The sequence below is a fragment of the Argentina silus genome (assembly GCF_951799395.1).
Source record: "Argentina silus genome assembly, chromosome: 1".
In the NCBI taxonomy this organism is placed as follows: domain Eukaryota; kingdom Metazoa; phylum Chordata; class Actinopteri; order Argentiniformes; family Argentinidae; genus Argentina; species Argentina silus.
Window position 1 is genome coordinate 37103858 of NC_139655.1, and position 25466 is coordinate 37129323.

Genomic DNA, 25466 nt, shown 5'->3' on the forward strand with positions numbered 1-25466 from the left:
ACCAGGTGCTATTTGCTTTTATTTTGAAGGATCCAGTCCGGAAGTAAGTTACATTTATTGTTGTGTCAGAGAGGGTGCAGGCAGTAAAGAAAAACACGGGCAGTATCGCGCTCTCGGTTCGTGAAATGGGATCGTTTGTCCAAATCGCAAATAGTGCCAGTGTTGAGATTTAAGTCGAGCACTTTTAGTCTTTTAATATCAATATATTGCATCTCAAAAATAGAAGTTCCGCCTTTCCTTGTACACAATGACGAACTACAAGGCTTTTCATATTCAACTGTCGTCCATCATGGAGACATTGACCAAAGCTGCTGTGGCAGAGATCTGCGAGCTTGTAGATGACAGTTATGCGGTTTTACAATTAGAAATATCTCGAAGCCATAGGGAAAATGAAGCTTTGAAAATGAAACTGGAGTTGATTGAGACCATAATCGTTCGTGGGAACAGAGGCAGAGGGAACATGATCGCAATAGATGGCCAGCCAGCCGGCGCGTTGATGTGTGATGCTGTCGGTAAGTTCTAGTGTGGTATCCATACAACTATTATGGTACCCCTTTCCCCACAGTTGAGTTGTTCTCTCTGAATCCTTATTGTTTGCATCCCACCTCGTCCTAGAACGTTCGTCTTCATCTGGAAGGGTTGTCTGTACCAAGCAGTCAAACCTGAGAAGAGGAGGACAGATCATGGCAGATGGGGAAGAATCAGAACAGTCTGAAACTAACGAGGTTAATTAAATGATTTATTCCATGTGTAACAGAATAATGTATGAAATGTATATTGATTTAAAAAATTCTTCACTTTTTACATGAAATCCTTTCTGACCAAATAGGTGATTTTGCAGTCAGTTGACAAGGAGGAGAGTGAACCTGACATCGTTCTGATCAAGGAGGAGATGCTTGGGAAGGATGTGGATAATATCGATACACAAGATGTTATGTTACTCAGTGAGGATGGTAAGTTCCGTTTGCTGTGCAAATGAAAACAGACGTAAAGTTGCTGCAAACTGTCCTCGCATTCCGAGTTGCTCCGTTTGAGTTTCGAACCTGCAACCTCTGTATTGCCAACCCACATGACCGTCTCTCCCAAATACCTGGTGGAATCCATCCACGCCACTGAAAAGTTAGCAGTTCAACAGTGCGGATAAGAGATTTGAACTTAAAGAAATGCATGTATGCATTGTGTATGTACGCCCTCCACTGTTTTCATTATTGCAGTTAGGTTAGGCTACATGTGCCCCACCATGTTGTCAACACAATCCTGACCTGGCTCTTCATCTTCCCTAAGGTGCGGAGGCATCGTGTGTTGGAGTGGATGATGCTGAAGAAGGGCCATCCAGAATGATTATAACTGCCACAACAACAAAACGGAGGGATTGGGACAGAAGTGCAGAAGAGAGTGCCCATCCATCAGAGCAGAGGAACGAGGGCTCCAAGCAGTGGTCAGTGCCTATGTTCAGGGCTGGAAGACGGAAGACCCAGAGCTTTGGGTACACGTTGCATGGCTCAGTTAGTGATCTGAGGTCCTCCAGTCCGCTAGTAGAGTGTGATGACATGGAGACGACAGAGCCGGTATTTGAGTTCCATTCGGGATCAAACTCCGAGGTTCTCACTGCTCGCTCAGCACGAAAGGTGGTACCCTTCGGGCCAGACCGGATTCCTAACTCTCTCGCAGGAAATGTTGAAATGAAAAGAAGCGTCTCGATGATCAGCTCTCTACCTTGTGATGTGGAACTGGAGATGTGTTCTTCATGGAGCAATCAGGGCTTGCCCGGAATGGTCTCCATGCAGCACGGACAGTACCTCAAACCTGACCACAGTGGAGGGCACTTGGAGAAGGTGTCTGACTTGAGCTCCACCAACTTTCAGGTGACTGCAGGACCCAAGTGTGATGTGCTAGATATGAACTCCTTTAGCAGAGATAAGCATTACATCTGCACGTACTGTGGAAAGTGTTTTACCTCGTCTCGAAGTCTGGAGACACATATGCGCGTTCACACCGGCGAGAGACCGTACAGCTGTGCCCAGTGTGGGAAGAGGTTCACCCAGTCTGGCCACCTTAAAACGCACCAGAGCGTACACACTGGAGAACGACCATTTGCCTGTGAGCATTGTGGGAAAAGATTTGCAGGGAAACAAAATTTAAGGATACACCAACAGAAACACCACCCCAGTTTGTGATATGAGAGGTTGACAACAAGCATCACGAAAATATGTTTTTACATAAGCTGTAGACCAGAACCATCACACTATTTTAAATCTAAGTTGGGTTAAAGATTGGGAATGGGCTTGAAATAACTCATTAATTGGCAAGATGTTTGGAATTCATGTACCCTGCCAGATTGAATGTTTTTCTATGGAAGTGAAAAACTCTGTCATGCCTTCACCTTTTGTTCCATTTTATTGCCTTTTGAGTAGTTGGTTTTAATAAATGGTTTCACCTCGAAAGACAAAGATAGTTTGCAAATATGGTTTGACCTAATAAGAAAAAGTTATTAAATTGTTACCTCTATAAAATGTAGTTATTTTATGGTCCACAACAGTGGATCAGCTACCTAGAAAGGTATTGAATTGTGTAAATGTTATATATAGCATGTACATAATTGATATGCATCTAACATAAAAGAAATAATAATAATAATAATAATAACTTGCACAATTTGTCTGAAATGATTTTATCTTTAGTGTCTGCTAAAACCTCTACTATCTTTGGTGTCTGTCAGTTGTTTCATAATATGCCTTGCTCGCATCATGGGAATACAGGAAAAGGTCCTGAAATATTCCTTTGAGACCAATCAATTGCATTAAGCCAGAAAGTGTTTTCATTGTCACTGAATTTACATACACTCACCGAGCCCTTTATTAAGAACGCCTGTACACCTTCTCATGGTGGAGGTGGTGTAATGGTGTGGGGAATGTTTTCTTGGCACACTTTGGCCCCGTTAATATCACTCAATCGTCACTTGAATGCCACAGCCTATTTGAGTATTGTTGCTGACCATGTGCCTCCCTTCATGGCCACAATTTACCCATCTTCTAATGGCTACTTCCAGCATGATAATGCACCATGTCACAAAGCAAAAGTCATCTCAAACTGGTTTCATGATCATGACAATGAGTTCAGTGTTCTTCAGTGGCCTTCCCAGTCACCGGATCTGAATCCAATAGAACACCTTTGGGATGGGGTAGAACGGGAGGTTCACAGCTTGAAAGTGCACCTGAAAAATCTGCAGGAATTGCATGATGCAGTCATGTCATCATGGACCAGAATATCAAAGGAATGTTTCCAACATCTTGTGGAATCAATGTCACAAAGAATTGAGGCTGTTTTGAGAGCAAAGGGATGCCTACCCAGTATTAGTAGTGTTCCTAATAAAGTGTTTGGTGACTGTACATTTGTTGCCCATATTCCAAAGAGGATGAGGTTTCATTGCATCGGTTTGCCAGAGCCGGCAACTTAATTCAACTATGAGTGCCTTTACCTGTTGGGCATCACGTATCCCAGTTTTGAAAGCATTCACATACTCGTTTCTCAAGCACCCAGAAATCTCGCCAATTCTCCAACTGTATACCCAAAGCTGTGGTGGAAAACTCCAAACATGGCTTCAAGCATTAATAAAATATAATAATACCATTTTTGGGAATAAATTATTCTGACAGTAGTCAGCTCACTAGCCAGGTTGAGAAACATTATGTTACAAGTGTATATAGGGAGGATGTATATCATTTCGTCAAAATTGGGCTAATCTGTAATTTCGTAAATCTTCCATCTGTATGGCAAGACCCATCGTTCACCCAACTTTCATAAAAATTGCCCCAGTGGTGTCGGAGAAAAAGCTTGTGACATACGAACGGACAGAGACCGAATCATAGTCCCCACCGATGAAAATTCAACTCAAATACATTATTTATGTGCCTAGAAAACCAACCTTTATTTTGAAAATCGACAGTGTGGCACAGGAAGTAATTCTTCTTGGAACCTACATTTGGTTGTTCCGTATTTAATAGCTAGCTAGCTAGCGATCTTTCTTCCTTGGACAAACACCCGTTGTATTTCCAAACACTGTTCTCGAATATTATATCGATATATTAGTGTTAGGCTATAGAAACGAAAACACCGATCAGACTAGAACCGTGATAAGAAATAGCTGGACATGTCGAATAACAAGGCTTTGCACGAACACATAGCGTCCATCATGGAGGCGATGACCAAGGCAGTGGTGATCGATGTGTGTGAACTGATCGATGAAGGGTATGCGGTCTTGCGATTGGAAGTATCGAGAAGCCACCAGGAAAACGAGGACCTCCGGAAAAAACTGCATTTGATTGAATCCATCATTGCGAGAGGAAACCAAAGCAAAGTGCCCACTCAAGCTGTCCCTGCTGCTGTCACAGAACCAGTGCCATGGGATGAGGCTCTCCGCTCTGAACATTTGCAGGACGCCAGCGACAAAAGCGATGTGCCGGTCATGACCGCTGGGGATGGGTATTTCATCGAACGAGAAGAGGTATGTTTTCAGTTTCCCGTGTGAAACATCCCCTCACGTGAAGTGTCTATGATGTCCTTCCACTTGTTTAATCCCTTTCCCTTAAATTCAAAATATTAATTCAGGCTACGCCTGCACTGAAACCTGACAAGATTAGGCTCTGATTTTCTTGCAGTTGCCTGATGTAGTGCTGATCAAAGATGAGGACTCAGACAGCGACATACATGAGGAGGGTAAGGTAACATGGAGAAAATAGATGAATGGATGTGCATGAATATGATAAACATTTTTGTTCACTATTAATCATCCACTCAGAGTGAATGCAACTCATATGTTTCCCACCTCATTTTTAAATCTGTTCTTGATGTGGCCTAAAGCCAAGGAAGACTTCCACATTCTGACAGCTACCACCCCTGTCACTATTTGTCACAGACATTGATTTTGTTTGACCTCTTCTTTCAGGTGCCAAAACAACTACAGCTGGAGGGACAGGGGTAGAGGTGGCCAGCAGAGTTGAAAGGAGAGGAGGCAGTCCAGTACATTTCAGAAACAAGAAGAGGAATTGGCAAGAGAATGCTGATAAGTGTGTCCTCCAGACTGGCCAGAAGAAAAATACTTTGAAACACACCCTCAAACGCCCTTTGTCTCGGTTGATTGTTGGGAAACGGAGGAGCGTGGGCCGTCAGCACACACTGCATGTGACATCCAATGAGCCTGGTTGCTCTGGACAGCAAGGAGACGATGAGATGGGACCTGTGTGCTCCTATTCTTCAGAAACAGACACTGATGTGATTGTGGTTCACCCAGAACATCAGCTCGTTCCCTCTTTGTCAGATATGAGTTCTAACGGTCAGGCATATCTGGGGGCTAACAGTGATGTTACCATGATTGACTCTCAGCCTGATAAAGAAGAGCTGGACATGTGTTCTTCATGGAACCAACAGGGTAAGCCAGAAATGGCTGTCACTCATTTTCAATCAAATGAAAACATTGACCATGAGGCTATCGGGTTCAAACTAGAAAATGTTTCAGGCATGAGTCCTGCTCACTATCAACTGACATCAGAAATGAACACGGCATTGGAGTTTGATGGGTTGGACATGATGAGGTTCCCCACTTACGGGGAGCAGTCGAACCATTCCCAGCACAGTGACGTCCAAGCAGGTGCTGACACCAGAGAGAAGCAGTATATTTGCTCTCTTTGTAATAAGAGTCTGGCGACATCTCAGAATCTTGAGGTGCACTTGCGCATTCACACAGGAGAGAGACCATTCAGTTGTGCCCAGTGCGGGAAGAGATTCACCCAGTCAGCCCATCTGAAATCCCACCAGAGTGTACACACCGGAGAGAGGCCGTTTGTGTGTACATTCTGTGATAAAAGCTTTGTGGTGAAATACAGTCTCAAGTTACACTTGAACAAATGCCATTCCAATGTGTGAAGCCTCTGTTGGATGCTTAGGTTATAAAAATGTAACAAATAAGACCATATGGATGTAAACATCACACACAAACTTATTATGGAGGCGGTATTGGAATGATTGAAAATACATTATAGGACTCTGGGGCTGAGGAAAAGTAGGTGGTCCAAAAAAATGTACAGCAACAATACTACTGACATATAAAAAAAATAATGTGATCACATTGCAGCATTTAAACATGTAACACAGGCTGTGTGACGAAGAAACACCACACAACTGAAGCCTGTCATTCTACTACACAAACTCTATAAATACACTGCTGACAACAGTCTGAGGGAAGAGAAACATCATGAAATATACAACATGTCTGTAGATGTTCCCAGCAGAAAGATCAGATCGACCAGCCAAGGCTATCTGGATTACGGAGAAATCCACAACTCCCACCCAGATCAGCCAACTGCCGGTATAAAACAGCAGGTCAAGTCAGGACCATGGTCAGCCATTTCTGGCTCCATCTCTGGGCTGATGGCCTTGTCTCAGTCTTATCGGGACTGACAAATTGGAGGTAGTAGCGCAGGTGCTGTTTCTTCATCCTCCTGCTCCCTGCGTGGCTTTTAAGAAAAGTGCATGAGTGCATTTTGTGCTAACTAGTGACTAGACTACAGTAGCTAAGGTAGTTTGCCAGTGAAAAGCCAAGCTGTCATAATCATTTGCACGATTCTACTTTTTGCTGTTCGCTAGGTGAAAGGTGATTCTAAAAGGAGAACCAATTAGATCACAAGAACCTCCCACTGCATTCCCACAACATTTCTGATTAGTAACAAGACCATACGCTCAACAAATAAACGTAATTATTTGTTATTTTTGATATAGCATCATTTCAAGCAAGTGTGATTGGATGATACCAATGGTCTCGCTACCATTAATAATATATAAATAATTGGATGAAGTGAACTACTGACCGCCCAATGGATTCCTATGAGAGATGCGATTGTTGCATTGAATCCTGGAAATGCCGTTTATGGACACTGTCATAGCATTCATAGTGACTTCTGACTGGTGGCACCAACGCAGGCGCAGTCAGTCGCTAAAGTAGACACTTATATATATATATATATATATATATATATAAATAAAACTTAATATGCTTCTGACATGGCTTGTGGTATATGAAAGAGAATCAGTCCTAGTGAGAAGACTACATATAATAGTAGGAAATAATAGAAAACCTTATTTGGCCAGAGGGAATGCAAAGTTTAACATGGAACATGGGGAAACATGCTTTTTGGCACCAGGCACTGCATTGCCCTGCAGTTCTCGCCATGGCCACATGATCTCGCTGGCTTCAAAACCTCTCGGCAGGCTTGCTCCCCTGTTGGCCACCTCCCTGGTAGGACATCATTGGGATGTGCTGCCAAAGACAGTAGAATTAAGAAGATGGTTAAGTGGGTCAAAATCCTATAGGAGCCGTTGTCTACCCCAGAAAACTAGCAACCTATTGTTTTCTAGTCATAAAATCCGACTAGGTCTGCTTATTTTTTCACAGACTGCAGACAGAAACGGATGCTGAGTGAACTCCTCTGTGGTGCTGCTCAACTGTAAATGGAATTGCTTTCCATATAACTGTATTAGAACATCTTGGAGAATGTTTCACAGCCTAAATTGCAGCAGTTTCATAATATCATTGCATGTATGCACTGTTCAAATGTTGTTGAATATTTGACCAAAATGTGTCTTAGAATATGAGTTAATATGTGAAAAAAGCCATTCCATGTTTCTCTATGACATTGTTAGATGTCCGGCAGCTGAGTTTATTTCAAATAAACATTTGTCTATCCGTCTTCTTTGTTGTTGTTTTGAACTTAATTTTTGACATGACGAACGCATGCACAGTATAAGCCATGTTTGGGGGTTTTATTCACGCAGGTAGGCGTGGAGTGTGGAAGGCTCATCTGTGTTCTCTGAGCTCCATGAAAAATAGTTCTGTACAGCCCATTATTCTGGGGCAATATCATTTCATCAGGGTAATTAGGATATAAGTCAAAGTCAAAGTGGCTTTATTGTCAATTCTTCACATGTCAAGACATACAAAGGAATCGAGAGGACGTTTCTCACTCTCCCACGGTGAGACAGATAAAGTGCCCAGGCACAACAGATAACACATACTAAAAGTAAAACATTCAATAAAAATAATTTAAACAGTGCAAAAAGAGCAGTCAGTAAAGACAGTAAATAGCAGCCAAATACTGAACAATATAATATATAAGAACAATTACAAACCCTTCTGGGGCAATACTATACCAAATATGATGTGGTTATGATATATATATATATATATATATATAAAGATAATTTGCATATTGTTTGTGGTACATTGATCCCTGTTTACCATGTTTAAATAAAATTGAACTTGGGTGCTTTTATTTTGAAGAAATCCTCATGTACAGACATTTACATGGACCGGAAACAGGTGTGCGGAGTTCCACTATTGGAGCTCAGAGAACACAGGTGGCTCCTCCTCCATTTCCAGAACTGCACTAGACAGTGGTGCAGTCTTCTCCTCGGCTCTAACAACAAATGCCCTGCATCAAAATCAAAGATTATTTGACCAATGCACATTTGGTGAGATTATAGTCTTTATTTCTGAAATTCAACGGTGAGCAATTCTGTCGAATTGTCACACAATGTCGACTTGTGCCCCTTTTCACACTCAGCTCACCTCCATCATGGAGGTCTTGGTAAACGCGGCCGTAGCCGAGATCTCCGAACTTGTGGACGAAGGATACGCACTTTTACACCTGGAAATATCTCGAAGTCAAAAGGAAAACCATGTTCTGAAGGAGAAATTGCAGCTCATGGAGATGCGTAACGCGCAAGGTCCGGGATGCGTGGCGTTCAAGCGCATCTCCGGAAACCACCTCACTCTAAGACCAGCTGTCAATGTCAACATAGGTAGGCTTTTATAAATCACACTGCCAGGATTTTTAACCTGCTGAAAACTGTTTTGACAATCAGATAAACTTTAGAGGTCGAGGATTCTCCAGTGCCCTGTTATGTTCTCGCAGTTTTTCTCCTTAATTGTGCGTCTCTTTTGGGGGGGTTATGGTCTGATCACCGTCATGTTGTGATTAAACTTTTTGATTGTGAAAGGGGCTGTACAATTTAAATGTGATTGACAGTTTGACACCTGATATCCCTTTTGTTAGAGAGTGACAGATCATCCGTGGGCCAAGACCAAGATTTCATCAACTTGTGCAGCGATGGAGAGCATTCATATAAAGAAGAGAGCGACCCTGTAATGGTGTCATGTATAAGCCTAAATGAGGTTTCAAATATCTTACCTTTTTTTCACATGTATATTTGTGAAATGTATGTTAGATATTCTATTAAGTGGCAGGTGGTTTCCCTAATTAACCATGATGACTTACAGAGATGCCGCTAGCAATGGCCTTGATATGGGTATGGATGCTTATGAGTATTGTGGAGGGAAGAAATCGCCCTGGGCACGGTGTAGGCCAAAGATGCCCTTTTTGTATCTTGGTTCGAGTCTAGTTTTAGTCACAATCTAGCATTTCGAAAATACTGTACTTCAAGAAACCAAAATCAATTCAGAGCTCAATTTATTATTGCCAATATGACAGGAACCTTACAACACACTGAAATCATACACAGAGTGTCACACTCTCCATACACAAGACCAGAGAGAAAGTTCCCCGATCCACTGCATTCACTTTATATTTATACTTCAAAAGCAACAATGACTCCTTAAACTTGTATCCACATGACTTGATGTATCCTATATTTGAACATGGGACTTGCATTTATCAATCATCAGTCATGCAGTCAAGATCACATGTGATGCAGTAAGGGCAGTCATAAGACATCCACACTGATGAGCTATAGGGTCTCAAGCACAATCATTTATACATTCACTATATATAAAGATTAAGTGATCAGCATCCAATATTTAATATTATTGTATTATGAAATAAGTATTAATAAAGCATTAATAAACAGTTGATCAATACTACAATCTTCCACAGTGTAGATTAAACAGACCACAACATTTGATTTCATGATGCTCATTTTTATACATAATTATAGCAACTTTGTTTGCTGTCTTTTTAGGTGCTTCTACCTGCCTCTTAGTCTAAATGTACTATCTAATAAGGTAGTAATTATTAAGTAAATAGTTTACGTGTAATACTAATTTCCTGTGTGCAATTACATGATTACTAACTTTACCCGTACCTAGTTACCATTATTGAAAATGTTAACAAAGATGTATCTGTTTAATTTACAGCTTATGGAGAAAGAGAGGGTTAGCCCTGAACCTATTCATATCAAAGAAGAAAGACTGGAGGATGAGTTGGATACCATAAGCCCAAAGGGGGAAGTGACAATCAGTGGAGAGGGTAAGTGCAATAAGAGTCAGTGTAAATAATGCCAAATGATTCATCATGAAGATACTGACACAAATGATGTTCCCAAAGTAAGACAAGAAAAAAAGACAATCCACTTTATTCTCCACTGGACTGTCTGTTTTTAACACTCTTAGGCTGAAATTGTTATAACAGGAATTGTCTTGAAATTGGCAACACAACAGCTCACATTTGGTCACACAAGTGGGGAAGAAGCGATTTGAAAGTTGTCTTGTTTTTAGAGATTCACTTTTCATTACCATCTAATAAAACAGCTAAGCCTGAGATTTTTAAGTTAGCTGTCATTTTACACTTACACTTGGTTTATGATCATGTTTGATTGATTCTTGTCCTCTACAGAGCATGTTCAATCTGGTTCCGATGAAGACAAAAGGGACATAAATGGGCACACTGAGACAGGACACAGGATTAAGGATTATGACCAGGACATCAGCGCAAACCAAGACAGGAAGAGTACGATCCAGAGACTCCATCTTGTGACTCCATCTGAACATAATGTAAGGAAGCAGAGATACCCAGGCAATAAATCAAGTATGAACGAAGGACATCTTTCACCAAAAAGCGCTGAAACTGATTCAGAGGGCTCTTCTGTTGCTGACGTTAGTTCCACATATGTCACAGCTTACACAAAGCAACAGCAGATGTTTGTAACTGACGAAAGTGTTATGGACAGGTTGTTCTCTTTTGAATCTCACAATGTGAAACCAGAAGCTGTAATGCTTGGTCCTGAATCCTGTGATGAAAAATCTCAATCTAACAGAGATGCATCAAAGGAAATTGTCCACAAGGAAAACAGCATCTCTAACAAGGGGAGTGATTACTTTGGGAACCTTGCTGAGAGGTGTCTCTTGAATAGTGGGGAAAACACAGCAGAGCCAAAACGGGCCCTGGTCCACCAATACATGTCAGTTTCAGGACATAAAGTGCAACATATAATTGGCAAGCGAGAAAAACGGTACATTTGTAGATTCTGCGGAAAGAGTTTCACTTGTCCAAAATATCTTCAGTCTCATCAGCGTGTTCACACAGGTGAGAAACCATTCAGTTGCTCTTATTGTGGCAAGAGATTTGGCCAGGCTGGTTATCTTAAGAAACATCAGAATGTCCACACAGGAGAGAAACCATTTGGTTGTCTACTGTGTGGAAAGCGGTTCGCAGACTCAAGTAATCTCATCAGACACAAGAGTGTTCACGCCGGAGAAAGACCATTCATCTGCGTACAGTGTGGGGAAAGATTTGCTTCAAAACACAACCTCAGAATTCACCAAAAGAGAAACCATTCTGTTTGTTCAAGCCATGCAGTTGTATCGTCACCAAGTATATCATAAACGCAATTAATCCTGAGTAGAACATATGGAATCAGCGAGGATGTTTGCCTATACTTGTACAGTTTTGTTTGTATATTGAAGCAATAAAATAGCTGCTAGCTATCCATGTTGTGGTCATTTTCGTTCAATTATTTAATTTCTGGGAGCACAATACAATACGATACAATTCTGTCTTTTTAAGCCTACAGGTTTTTTGAAGTGTGTAATAGTTCATGGACAGAGTACATTTCTGTGAGTAAGATTGTCCTTCTACATTATAGTCAAGGCAATACTGCAGAGCCAAATTAACAGAATTAAAATGTATTTTCAGTTGTGTGTCTTTTTTTATTACACTCATGGTTACAGTTCCACTGGCCTGTACAACTGCCCCAATTTTTTCCAAAAATTGGTTACAGACAGGTTATTTCACTTATAATTCACTATCACAATTCCAGTGGGTCAGAAGTTTACATACACTTGTTGAGTTGACTGTGCCTTTAAACAGCATTTCAGAAAATGATGTCATGGCTTTAGAAGCTTCTGATAGGCTAATTGACATTATTTCAGTCAATTGGAAGTGTACCTGTGGATGTATTTTAAGGCCTACCTTCAAACTCAGTGCCTCTTTGCTTGACATCATGGGAAAATCAAAAGAAATCAGCCAAGACCTCAGAAAGAAAATTGTGGACCTCCATAAGTCTGGTTCATCCTTGGGAGCAATTTGGCATGAAAAGTGCAAATCAATCCCAGAACAACAGCAGGACCTTGTGAAGATACTGGAGGAAGTACAAAAGTATTGTTATCCACAGTAAAACGAGTCCTATATCGACTGAAAGACCGCTCAGCAAGGAAGAAGACACTGCTCCAAAACTGTCATTAAAAAAGTGTTACATTCCACGTAGGTTTGTCTGTTCAGTTTTCCTTCTTTCTTTATAGGGCAACATCACCACTCCCATTTGCTGCACCTGCTGCCAATCCTCCTAATCACCTGCCATCCCAGTCCGGCTCCAATCAACTCCCTTCATTTAGTATTTAGTGTGTGTGTGTGTGTGTGTGTGTGTGTGTGTGTGTGTGTGTGTGTGTGTGTGTGTGTGTGTGTGTGTGTGTGTGTGTGTGTGTGTGTGTGTGTGTGTGTGTGTGTGTGTGTGTGTGTGTATATGGTCTGTGTATATGGTCTGTGTATATGGTCTGTGTGTATATGGTCTGTATGGTCCAGGCCCTAAGACAGAGGCATCTATACTCTCACACGTAGGTGGAACTATTGTCTAGATACACAAGGAAAGGGGTGGTTGCCAACCATGTACATTTTGATGTCCTTGGTTAAAGTAGTTTAGTTAGTCAGGGAGGTAGTATTTTGAGTTGTGGATGTTTAGTTAGGGTCAGTTAGTAGCCTCTCCTAACCCTCCTAGATTTTTGTTACTTTCTTTTCTTTGGCAACATCTGTGTCCCCTTGGCCTGTGGGCTGCTAGTGTTGTGTGTGTCCGTTGTGTTGTGTGTACACTGCCCGTACACCCCCCCCCCCTATTATTTACAATATACCACTATTTCAGTTCACTCCATCCTTGTCTGGTCTCCTTTATTTCACACCAACGCGCTCAAGATTCCTGCCTTTAGTTGGTCAAATCTGTTACGCACTTCCCTTTACCCTAGACACAACTGAATCGTAACAAAAAGCCAGACTACGGTTTGCTAGTGCACATGGGGACAAAGATCTTACTTTTTGGAGAAATGTCCTCTGGTCTGATGAAACAAAAATTGAACCATTTTTGTTTGACCATAATGGCCATCGTTATGTTTGGAGGAAAAGGGGGGAGGCTTGCAACCACACCATCCCAACCTTGAAGCACGGGGGTGGCAGCATCATGTTGTGGGGGTGCTTTGCTGCAGGAGGGACTGGTGCACTTCACAAAATAGATGGCAGCATGAGGAAGGAAAATTATGTGGATATATTGAAGCAACATCAGCCAGGAAGTTAAAGCTTGGTCGCAAATAGGTCTTCCAAATGGACAATGACCCCAAGCATACTTCCAAGGTTGTGGCAAAATGGCTTAAGGACAACAAAGTCAAGGTATTGGAGTGGCCATCACAAAGCCCTGACCTCAATCCTATAGAAAATTTGTGGGCAGAACTGTAAAAGTCTGTGCGAGCAAGGAGGCCTACAAACCTGACTCAGTTACACAAGTTCTCTCAAGAGGAATGGGCCAAAATTCCACCAAATTATTGTGGGTTTGACCCAAGGTAAACAATTTAAAGGCAATGCTACCAAATACTAACTAAGTGTATGTAAACTTCTGACCCAGTGGGAATATGATGAAAGAAATAAAAGCTGAAATACATAATTCTTTCTCCTATTATTCTGACATTTTTTAAATAAAGTAGTGATCCTAACTGACCCAAGACAGGGAATGTTTACTAGGATTAAATGTCAGGAATTGTGAAAAACTGAGTTTAAATGTATTTGGCTAAGGTGTATGTAAACTTCCGACTTCAACTGTAAATAGATAGATAGGTAGATAGATAGATAGATAGATAGATAGGATGAGCCAGGGGTAGATCAGTGGAGTGGGTAGAGAGTTGGTTGGTTACCCAGATGAGAGTTGGAGTTACAAAAAGTTTAATAGTTTTAAAAGTTTAATGGGTATCAGAAAACTTCTGGGTTGTTGAAATAAAGTAAGATAGGTTGGTTGATTGGAAAGGAAGAAAGGATGATGCTAGGTAGTTGAGATATATATAAAAAGATAGATATAGATAGAAAGATAGACAGATAGGATGAGTCTGGGGTTGTTCATTGCAGTGGGTTGAGAGTGGTAGAGTTGGTTGGTTAAGTGGTTGAGAGTGGTGTCAGTGAGATAGAACTGGTAGTCAAGAGAGTGCATTGTTGTGTAATCATTCTAAGAATGTGTTCTGCAGGTCTCCTGTTGTTTTTATTGAAGAGTTGTGAAAGTTCCATAGCAGTTCCACTAACAATGGGGCTCTCAGAATGTTGGCCTAGATTCAAGATTCAAGATTCTTTATTTGTCACGTGCATACAAGAATACAGTGAAATGCAAAAGTGACAATGCCACAGAGGAGTGCAACAATAAATTTAAAAATAAATAGAATAGAATCAACATTCCACCATGTTAACCGGATGAGAGGTTTTGGAGTTACAAAAAGCTTAATAGTTTTATAGGTATCAAAAAGCTCTTATCAGAGATTATATTTTGGGGTTTTTGGCACATTTTACAGTTGTAATGGTGTTAACAGCTTAAACGGTGTAAGATCGGCAGTGGTTCAAAAATTGCATCTTTTGGTTTCCAGAGACCTCCATGTTAAAAAGTGCATTTTCAAGTTTGTAACGTTTAAAAAGTTGAATAGGTATCAAAACCAAAAGTCATAGCAACGCGAGTTAGACCTGTCTGCACGTTTTAAAGAAAAGCTTAAAAGTTGTAGGAGGAGTAGCAGGTGGAGGAATTGGAATAATAATAATAAGTATGTCGAAGAACAATAGTTGGACTTATATGGCCCATATAATAATAAGAAGAAGAACTAGAAAAAGAAGTTCCAGAAGAAACTTTGTGGGCTTGCAAAGTCTTATTTTGGTAGATTTATTTAGGTATTTTAGTAGAAAAAAGTTTCAAGATGGTTTGGACGATAGATAGATGGTGGGTAGTTGAAAGAAACTGAGATTTTAGTAGAGGATACAGTTATATATTGTTTGATTGGTGGGTTGGGTGGATGGATGAATGGTAGGTTTGTTTGTTGGTTGGATGGATGGATGAATTGATAAATGAAATCTCCCTGATGACCTAGAACCTTATCTCTCTCTCCTCCTCAACTACACCTCATCTGCATCAGCTCCTAAAGCTTCTTACTACCATTCCAAAATTCAATCCTCTGCCTCTGACCCAAGGAAACTGTTCTCCACATTTTCCTCACTCCTCAACCCACCTCCTCCCCCTCCTCCCTCCTCCCTGTCTGCGGATGACTTTGTCACCTACTTTGAAAAGAAGGTTGATGACATTAGCAGCTCTTTCCCTCTACCCTCTAAATCTTCCCTCTAAAACTGGTCATATCCAATCCATCTCCAAAGACCTCCTTCCGTTCCATACCAATTTAAGCAATTTGTGTCTATCCACAGGATCTCTCCCAGCGACCTTCAAGACAGCCAGAGTCAAACCTCTTCTCAAGGAACCAACTCTTGACCCGTCTGCTGTCCATAACTATAGACTGGTATCCCTTGTCTCCTTCTTATCTAAAACCCTTGAATGTGTCTCTAACCAACTGTCTCACTACCTCCTTCAGAACAACCTCCTTGACCCTCACCAATCCGGCTTTAAGGCTCGGCACTCTACTGAGACTGCTGTCCTTGCTGTCAGGGAGGCCCTCCACTCTGCTCGAGCTTCCTCCTCTGTTCTCATTCTTCTGGACCTGTCTGCTGCATTCAACACAGTAAACCACCCGATCCTTCTCTCCATTCTCCTAGAATTGGGCATCTCTGGCTCTGCACTCTCCTGGTTTGCATCCTACCTGGCCAATTGCTCTTACCAGGTGACGTGGAGAGGATCGCCCAGGGCTCTGTCCTAGGGCCCTTACTGTTCTCCCTCTATACCAAATCTCTTGGCTCTCTGATTTCCTCCCATGGTTTCTCCTACCACTGCTACGCAGATGACACTTAACTCTTTCTCTCTTTCCCCCCCTTCTGACTCACAGGTGGCAACAAGTGTCTGGATGAGCTGTCTGCAGCTCATCCAGGTTTAGAAAGATTTAGACTGGCTAAGTACACGTTTGGCAAGGAGATTAAGGAGGCCAGACGACAGTACTTGAAGAAGCTGGCAAAACAATTCGCAGCCAACGACTCCTCGTCAGTCTGGAAAGGCCTTCGAGAGATCACAGACTGCAAAACCAAATCCCAAATCCCACTCTATGGATGACCTCAGACTTGCATGACTGAACGACCTGAATGACTTCTACTGTAGATTCGACAGACAATGGAACAGTCCTGACTCTGACCCACACAACCAACCCCCCTCCACAGCTATCACACCTCTTCTTCCCAGCCTGGACAGAGACACTATCCCCCCCTACACAATGGCCCAGACAGCCTCGCTTCTTCACACCCTTCACTGGCCCCCGGTAGCAGCTTGCATCAGATTCAAGACCCTGGTACCGCCGCCTCTACGTGGATGCAGCAGCCGCACTAGTCGGGCAGGGCTTTTCAGTGTCCTGCCGCCCCGCTGGTGGAACAAGCTTCCCACTGCTGTCATGACTGCAGAGTCACTACCTATCTTCCGCCATAGATTGAAGACCCATCTCTTCAGGCTACATCTTAACTGTCCCACCTAAAGACCTCTTCATCTCCACTACCCCCCTGTACAAGTTTCTCTCCTGTAAAAAAAGTAATTCTTCCTTCTTCTAGCACTGTGACTGCTAATTGCTCCTGGTCCTACCATAGATTACTTTTTCTTATGATGACTGATGGATAGATGATTCACTTACTTAAACAAATGTATTTGTTGTAAGTCGCTTTGGATAAAGGTGTCTGTTAAATGCCATAAATGTAAATGTAAATGAAATAGTGGATGGATAGATTAGAGAGGGGAGGTATAGATAGAATGTATCATAGGAACCCAATGACCCTCATAGAAACCCATGTTCGTTCATGCAACTTAAAAAGGCTTAAAGTTTAAAATGTCTAAATAATATCAAACTCTGAATGGAAGTTATTTAAGCTTAAAATATGAAAAAGTGGATACATTTTGAAATGTCCCCATTCAGAGCAAATGGCCATAGGAATTAATAGGATTTCAGGCAAAATGGGGTACAGCGCAAAAAGTATAAATCGTATGGAAAAAAATGCATGTAATTAATAGCAGACGTTACTATTGAGGGACACATCATTTGTGGTCTCAGGGCGACATCTTGGGCCAAGAAACCACTCAAATTGACGGAGGGGCGAGACAAACAAACATTTCACAAGATGGTGGCTACTTCACTTGAAAATGAAGGTGTCTTCCACTACAGTTTCTGAAATAAATATACATTATTTTTGTATGAACGAAACACTTTCTAAATGTATTTTAGCCCCTCTTACTAGTAAACTACTCTGTTATACTACTATTACTAGTATAGAAATACCTACGAAGTTCGTGTTAGCATAATCGCTAATCGTTGCTAGCTACCTTGCCAGCTACCTTGCAGGTAGCCTAGCAACCCTAACCCTAACGGTCACCTATTTCACCATGTTAAAATATAGGAGTTTTTGAGGTACAAAAAGCTGAATATTTTAAAAAGTATAATGAGTTATATATATATATTTATATATATTTATATATATATAAATGTAAGCAACTCAAGTTAGGCCTCTCTGCACATTTTAAAGTTGGAATGATGTGAGATCCATCTACAGACAGACCAGACCTGGACATCCTAAGGTCTTCAACTCCAGTCCTCCCAGTAGTTTTTGCTTTCTTTGTTTTTTGAACATTTATCTCCCATGATTACAACAGAAATATCATGCACAGTAGAACTCGTTGATAGCAGTTATGGGTGAAGATCCTAACTGATGTGTATACGTGTATAAGTAGTTTATAGAAAGACTATTAATATTAATAATCTACAGTTGCACACTGCTTCAAATATCAACACAACTCAGAAGGTTTTGCACAGAAGAAAGGTCAAGTTTATTTGGTCATATTCTCAGGGGGGTGAGTGAAGATGAAGACTAAGTCGTCATCGGAGGCAATAAGCTCCAGCAGCCTTGCGAACTCTTCATCACTATCCTCATCCTCAACGGTCGGTGCAGACAGTGTGGTCTCAGAGACGGCTTTCTCCACAGATATGTCGGTGGCAGTGGTGGTCAGTTTGTGCCTGTAGTCAGCCTTGGTCTTGGAGGTCGATGCCTGTGTGTCTTTCTTAGAGACTGCAGCATTGTGATCATAATGGGTGGACATATCAAGGATGCCAGGAAGCTGCCATTCTACCTGGGGCTCACCCATGCTCCGCACCAGGGAGGTCTGGGAGAGGGAGGCCTGTCAGGAGAGAGAGAATGAGAGTAAGGTTGCGGCCAGAGGGGCAGGGTTCAGGGTCAGGGGTCATGGTTAGGGACTCACCTGGGCAGATGGTTTACTCAGCAGAGAATCTGGCGTTAGGAGAATCTCCATCACTGGAGTCCTGACCATTCTACGGCTCCTTGTTTTTGGCTGTCAGGGATAGTAACAACGCCCATGAGAACACAATAATATACAGTAAACTTGGAGAGATGTTTGACATGTTATAGTAGAGATTATGATTGTCTTACAGTTCCTTGTCCAGTGTCTTCATCCAAGTATTCTTTTGATGGTGGTGTACGGGGTTCAGGAGTTTTTGTCAAAACTGGTTCCTTAGTTCTGTCTTTTCCTTTCCTCACAGTCCTTTCCCCATTTTCCTTAGTCCTTTTATTCTTAACATTTTTTTTACCTTTCCTTTCATCATTGCCTCTGAAGAGAGGCCTTGTGTCAGTACCTGTGAAAGATATTCCAAAAAATAAGCTTTTTAGTGAAGCTTTTGAATTATAGGTGATATTAAAAACCAATAGATCCCTCAGAGCTCTTACTGTTATTAGAGTTGGTAGGATCGTTGTCAGAGCCGTCATACTTCCTGCTGCCATGATTGGAATGGGCAGACTTTTTCTGCCATTTTCCTCCACAGCACGTTAACAAAGACAGCAGTTGAAAAATCGCCAGTGCTGAAGAGGTAGCCTTCTTTTTCCTGGTCTTGCTGGTCGCCTTAGGTGTGAGTTTCTCCTTAGGGGAGACCCTCGGGTCACTTTGCGACTGACCCATGATTGACACCAAATACTGATAAAACAAGAGATAACTTAGACCACACTGTCTTAAGTATGAGTATGTGGACACAACCAGAGCTTGTGTGAAAGACACCTGTCTGATACTGAATCTTGACATAAGTAGGACTATTGCATTATTGCATCATCATAACTTGTGCTCCACCCAGTTTTGGTGTCATTATGACATCATCAGGTTTGTCTTGCCATGTAAAGATTCTGGTGCAATACATGTTTTGAGTTTTTTTTTTTGTAATCAATTAATGGTAATTAATAAATAAATTAGTAACATTAACCTCCTACTTAACTTAACAAACAATATTGGTGGAGTCACAATTAAACGTGTTATCACTGATAATATAAAGCTGTAGTGCTCACTTGTAAAACAATTTGGGTAAGCTAATTCCTTATGGACCCCACTTTTTCCTGCTCAGGAGAGGCCATGAATTAGCGGGCGTGAATGATTTAAACCTAACATTTAATTTCAAATGAAATCCAAACGACAGCCATATGTCAACAAAGACAAACCAAAACTAAATACTAGTATAAACGTCTTTTTTTTCGACCAACAACCACAAAATTATTGGTATAATCGAAATTACTATAGGCTACTGAAGCAATTCTGTGTCATCGATAAACAAATTAATTGTATTACAATGTAAGACACGTGAATAAACAATCAATCAATCACTATATACACTGAGAAACCTTTGTAGCAACAAACCTGCGCTCCCTATTCTCGATCCCATTCCGGTCGCCTATGACCTTGAGCCTCTTGTGGGTTTTCAGGCAGATTCACTTGACTTCTCCGTACACTCCTCATGACGATGACAGTTGTTGATATCTTTATGGCAAGATGGTGATAGGGAGTAAAATAATTTACAGTAGCTGTGTTAAAGTGTTTTAAATTAAAGTGTAACCTCTACTTACATATCATTTGCTGAATAAATAGTCAGAATAATACTTTCTGGAAAGTCTTTAATGCACACAAATAAGGAAACATTTGAAAACAAATAAGTAATAAGTCAAGTAAACTCTAGACATTACAAGCAATAACACATTATTACCAATGTTGTTGTGTTGTTTCGCAGCATACGGAAAAGCCAAAGGTTTAATAGGCACCCAAAGCTAGATATGTGAATGAAGTGTGGTTTGTTAGTTACTGTCAGTTTTTGGTAGAATAAGTGAGATTGGTTAGTCTGTTAGTTTCTGGCTAATATCTATCTTATTTCTGTTAAAGATTATGATGACTGATGGATAGATTATTCACTCACTTAGACAAATGTATTTGTTGTAAGTCGCTTTGGATAAAGGCGTCTGCTAAATGCCATAAATGTAAATGTAAAATGTAACTGTAAATGTGTGAATAGCTTAAAAGCTGTAGGAGCAGTAGCCTACTGAAAAATCTGAAGAACTGGAATAATAATAATAAGAACTAGAAAAAGTTCCAGAAGAAAATATTGTGGGCATGAAAAGTCTTATATTGGTAGTATAAAAGGTTTAAACATGGTTGAACGATAAATAGACAGATTTGCTAGATAGTTGAAAGAAAGTGCGATGGTCTTATTATATGCTGAAGCAAGCTCACTCATAAGAATAAGTATGAACAATAGCAATAGTTGGACTTGCTGAAGTCAGCCCACTAATAAGTATGAACAATAGCAATAGTTGGACTTGCTGAAGTAAGCCCACTAATGAAAAATCGACTTGCAACGTCTATCAATCCAAGGTAAATGAGTGGAGTAAGGGGCTAAGGGATCGATATGGAATTTAAACCAGTGGATGGAATCCACGCATGCGTTTTACAAACGGAGTCCAAAATACTTCCTGGTCAGCTTCTGCGCTGTTTACATTGATGCTATTGCCAACCGTAGATCAAATCTAAAAGCGTCCGGTTATCTAGTTACGTTTCTGAAGCCTATTTCTTCTACTCTCCGTACATTAAGTGTTTTTTTGTGTGTGTTTTTTTCATCTGAGCGCAGTGGCGGTCCAAAAATGTCAAATTCTGTTGCATTTCATTCTCAGCTAGCCTCCATCATGGAGGTATTGGCTAATGCTGCCGTGGCTGAAATCTGCGAGCTAGTTGACAACGGCTATGCCGTTCTGAATGTGGAGATATCCCGAAGCCAGAAGGAGAACGATGTGTTGAAGAGAAAACTGCGGTTGATGGAACTTAAAGTCGCTCGCACGTCTGCACTGAGAGCAGGAATGGGAAGCTCCATCTTTGCGAACAGTCGTTCTCGATCTCACCTGGGCTTTGAGTCTAGAAGGACACCGAGCAGTAGATCTACGTTTGCAGGTTCGCATTCCGTATGGTTAACTATCTTTTTTCCCCCAGCAACCTCTGGTGTAGCAATTCAAATCATGTTCTTCAATTTTTTATCTTGTAGGTGAAACACAGTTTCAGACAGCCACTGATCCCCAGTTGACCACAAGACTGTGTAGGGATGCAGTAACCTCAAGTGAAGCAGGGCTGACTACCACACAGGGGCTGGTCAGTAGCTCCCTCATCTTACCATCATATACTTTATTCAGAAACTTGGCTGAATAAATACTTGTCTTTCACTATAAAATGTGTATGATCCCAGCTCTACCCTAGCTGACTTTTTCCAACATCATGCCCTGTAACAGCCTGTGTCATTTGAGGAGGTGAAGCCCAAATCATCAGTTATCAAAGAGGAGAGGGTGGAGGAAGACTGGGAAAATGGTGACCAACAGGAAAGTCTGAGTAAGTGTTTATTTCGTACTTCTTACAGAGATGTATTATCATCGACTGCTGATTTGTGATATGATATGACCTCTTATATTTAGCATATTATGCAGAGTCATTGAAACTGTGTTGCTAATCATTTTCACAGGAGCTTTGGGTCACAGTGCTGATGGAGGAGAGAGAGATTCCGGTGCTGAAACAGGGGCTGCTCAACCAATCAGCAAACAGGAGACAGAGCAGGGAAACAGCAGCTCTTGTTTATGGTTGAGTGGTGACACAGACAACAGCCTCATTTCAGAACCTAAAACCCTGAATGCAAACAAGGAGCCTCAAAACCTAGGATTGGAAACGAGTGATGAAATACAAGATCGCGTGGGCTTTGACTGTATGTTGTATGAGCCCCCCAGCCAACATGGCTCCCTTAGCACCCAGGGTCCTGAGGATCCAAGCTGCTCTTATTCTGTACAAACTAGTGTGGACATTACAGCTGCTCATTTAAATGAAGGGAATGGATTCGCTTATAATATCAACACGGCTGCTCGCTCCATAGCCGAGCATAAACAACCTGTAGGTTACAGAGACGAAAGACAGAGGGCGCTGTTGCCCTCAGATGAGACACAAATGACTGTAAGAAAAAACATTGGGTCTAGTGCCTCACTCATGAGGAATGGCTGGGTCTCCCAAGACAGTTATAACACTTCTTCTAGTTGCAACCGAGACAGCTCAGGGGGTAAGTTGTTCATTTGTAATTTCTGTGGCAAGACTTTGGCATGTCTGAAGAACCTCAAAACCCATCTGAGGGTTCACACCGGGGAGAAACCATTCTGTTGTGTGCAGTGCGGGAAGCGCTTCTCTGACTCCAGCAACCTCAAGCGACACCAAAGTGTTCACACAGGGGAGAGACGCTACGGCTGCACCCACTGTGGGAAGCGGTTCGCCCAATCAGGCTCCCTCAAAGTGCACATGAGCGTCCACACGGGGTTCAAGCAGTTCAGATGTCCACACTGTGGGAAGACCTTCATCTCCGCCAATCACCTCAAGAGACACATCAGCGTCCATGATGGAGAAAAAGTGACACCCTCTACTTTTCAATGAGAGGTTCTTGTTGTTTGCCACCCATCCTCACTTCATGAAAATGACATCGTTTTTTCTTTCTTTTTTGGGGTGGGGGAGGGGAATACAGTGACGTGGTGTGGTATTTAAGTGGTGTTTTTGGGCTACAAATGACTTTTATGGTTTCATTTTGTAATTATGCTCATTGTCCACGGCTGACTTTTGTATTTTAGTATGATAGTGAAAGCAATGTCATGATTATTATGGTACCTAAGAATAGAATGGAGAATGTTGATTATGTCTTCCATATATATTATGTACTCTGCTGCATGATAACCTTTACTTAATTTAACATGGCAGATATTCAATAACATACCTGTATTATTAGTATGGGCTTTGTCGGTAGCAATGTCAAAGTCACCTCTGACTAGTAAAGAATGCATATTATCATATTTGTATGTCCTCAGTTGATTCAGAATTGGCATATAATGGCTTACACTTGATAGAGCTGGTCTTATATGTGATCTTAGATATACGCCAATGGAAATTAACATGTAGCAAAATGGTTTTACTCAATAGAAAATGATATTCACATTCACAATGGCTGAATAATATTTTACTAGATCCTGAAGAGACACAGCAAAGATTAGGTCTTAAAAAAGGTGGCCACCTACCTGCACCAGTACAAAAAACGTATTACTTTCCTATATATTTTAAATATATACTTAAATTAAATATATTACTCTTCTGGAGGACAGTATCGTTTTATAAGCCAATTAGTTATGTATTTAACATAATCATCAGATAATAAATATTTATGGTTTAATTTTACAGTGTTTGAAATACAGCTGATGGACTATTTAAGAGTATATGCTGGTAAAGTAATTGCACCATAATCAAAGAATGCCATGACAACTAAGCGGTCTGGGGATAAACATAGCAAGTGTGTATTGGAAGCTCCATAGCAGACTTAATATAGATAAATATAGCTATTTTTTTTAGCGTGAAAATATTTGTATTTGATATGACAAGGTACCAGTACAAGTAACGATGCTTACGTCAGCACTCGCTGATATAGCCGAACATCAATATATGTGAGTGTGTATTTATATATGTGAGTGGGTATATATATATATATACACACATACACTCACTCACCAGCCACTTCATTAGGTACACCTTGCTAGTACTGGGTTGGACCCCCTTTTGTAGCTCATCTGCTTCAAGGTTCGACGTGTTGTGCGTTCAGAGATGGTCTTCTGCATACCTTGGTTGTAACGAGTGGTTATTTGAGTTACTGTTGCCTTTCTATCATCTCGAACCAGTCTGGCCATTCTCCTCTGACCTCTGGCATCAACAAGGCATTTTCGCCCAGAGAACTGCCGCTCACTGGATATTTTCTCTTTTTCTGACCATTCTCTGTAAACCCTAGAGATGGTTGTGTGTGAAAATCCCAATAGATCAGCAGTTTCTGAAATACTCAGACCAGCCGTCTGGCACCAACAACCATGCCACGTTCAAAGTCACTTAAATCACCTTTTTTCCCCATTCTGATGCTCAGTTTGAACTTCAGCAGGTCGTCTTGACCATGTCTACATGCCTAAATGCATTGAGTTACTGCCATGTGATTGGCTGATTAGATATTTGCGTTACCAAGCAGTTGAACAGGTGTACTTAATAAAGTGGCCGGTGTGTGTGTGTGTGTGTGTGTGTGTGTGTATATATATATATATATATAGAAATAATGAACACTACTAAATTTTACTACAGTGGGATCAAGTTTGATCAGCATTGTCATGTCAGTATTACAGCACTGCACGCTTATTTGGGTCTCCAGTGATATTCCACCTCACCAGCGTATTAAACCAATGCAGTAGACATGGATTATCCTACAGGTGGATGAAAGGATGCATCGAAATCCAAGTCTAAAACAGTGACCACACCAGTCCAGTTTATCTGTAAATTATGGATTGAGCCAAAGGTTTCTCTATGGGAGTGACGTTTTCACAGTGGCCACACCTCTCTACTCGGGTACGGAAGTGCGATTTCCAGTGGGGTACAATTGTCTTTCAACTATGATGCAGGTGATTGATGGTGATGACTGTTAACTGTTTTGAGAAGGACATCCCTAAACCCATGAAAAAGTTATATTAAAAAATAACAACAGCGAATGCCAACGGTAAGCTATTTGTAGTGAGGGTCAATGGAGAAACCGGTAGAGGGGAGTAGCTACAGATTTCTGGGATTTCAAC

General features: G+C 41.3%; 4 protein-coding genes across 4 annotated transcripts; all 4 read left to right on the forward strand.

Moving 5' to 3' along the window:
* The first annotated feature begins 89 nt into the window (after positions 1-89).
* On the forward strand, positions 90-2543 carry LOC310803387 (uncharacterized protein). The gene is made up of 4 exons (XM_083668129.1): positions 90-512; positions 616-725; positions 830-953; positions 1285-2543. The coding sequence occupies exons 1-4, from the start codon at positions 248-250 to the stop codon at positions 2175-2177; spliced, it is 1392 nt and encodes a 463-aa protein (XP_083524255.1). The 5' UTR covers positions 90-247; the 3' UTR covers positions 2178-2543.
* A 1425-nt stretch (positions 2544-3968) lies between these two features.
* LOC310824982 (uncharacterized protein) lies at positions 3969-7734 on the forward strand. The gene is made up of 3 exons (XM_083697364.1): positions 3969-4504; positions 4659-4716; positions 4946-7734. Exons 1-3 carry the CDS (start codon positions 4151-4153, stop codon positions 5920-5922), a joined length of 1389 nt encoding a protein of 462 aa, XP_083553490.1. The 5' UTR covers positions 3969-4150; the 3' UTR covers positions 5923-7734.
* Positions 7735-8478: 744 nt separating this feature from the next.
* On the forward strand, positions 8479-11773 carry LOC310814202 (uncharacterized protein; the record flags this gene model as incomplete). The annotated part of the gene is made up of 5 exons (XM_083683501.1): positions 8479-8523; positions 8616-8853; positions 9108-9226; positions 10205-10316; positions 10683-11773. The coding sequence occupies 5 exons, from the start codon at positions 8479-8481 to the stop codon at positions 11669-11671; spliced, it is 1503 nt and encodes a 500-aa protein (XP_083539627.1). The 3' UTR covers positions 11672-11773.
* A 9603-nt stretch (positions 11774-21376) lies between these two features.
* On the forward strand, positions 21377-23963 carry LOC310814213 (uncharacterized protein). Its single transcript, XM_083683512.1, has 4 exons — positions 21377-21750; positions 21842-21945; positions 22083-22179; positions 22310-23963. The coding sequence occupies exons 1-4, from the start codon at positions 21447-21449 to the stop codon at positions 23254-23256; spliced, it is 1452 nt and encodes a 483-aa protein (XP_083539638.1). The 5' UTR covers positions 21377-21446; the 3' UTR covers positions 23257-23963.
* The last annotated feature ends 1503 nt before the right edge of the window (positions 23964-25466 follow it).

Excerpts from the sequence above, each read along its gene's own strand:
- LOC310803387 (XM_083668129.1), top strand. The coding sequence starts at position 248 with ATGACGAACTACAAGGCTTTTCATATTCAACTGTCGTCCATCATGGAG. Across the intron at positions 513-615 it reads GTTGATGTGTGATGCTGTCG|AACGTTCGTCTTCATCTGGA; the intron begins GTAAGTTCTAGT and ends ACCTCGTCCTAG. Across the intron at positions 954-1,284 it reads TATGTTACTCAGTGAGGATG|GTGCGGAGGCATCGTGTGTT; the intron begins GTAAGTTCCGTT and ends ATCTTCCCTAAG.
- LOC310824982 (XM_083697364.1), top strand. The coding sequence starts at position 4,151 with ATGTCGAATAACAAGGCTTTGCACGAACACATAGCGTCCATCATGGAG. Across the intron at positions 4,505-4,658 it reads ATTTCATCGAACGAGAAGAG|TTGCCTGATGTAGTGCTGAT; the intron begins GTATGTTTTCAG and ends ATTTTCTTGCAG. Across the intron at positions 4,717-4,945 it reads CAGCGACATACATGAGGAGG|GTGCCAAAACAACTACAGCT; the intron begins GTAAGGTAACAT and ends CTCTTCTTTCAG.
- LOC310814213 (XM_083683512.1), top strand. The coding sequence starts at position 21,447 with ATGTCAAATTCTGTTGCATTTCATTCTCAGCTAGCCTCCATCATGGAG. Across the intron at positions 21,751-21,841 it reads CAGTAGATCTACGTTTGCAG|GTGAAACACAGTTTCAGACA; the intron begins GTTCGCATTCCG and ends TTTATCTTGTAG. Across the intron at positions 22,180-22,309 it reads TGACCAACAGGAAAGTCTGA|GAGCTTTGGGTCACAGTGCT; the intron begins GTAAGTGTTTAT and ends TCATTTTCACAG.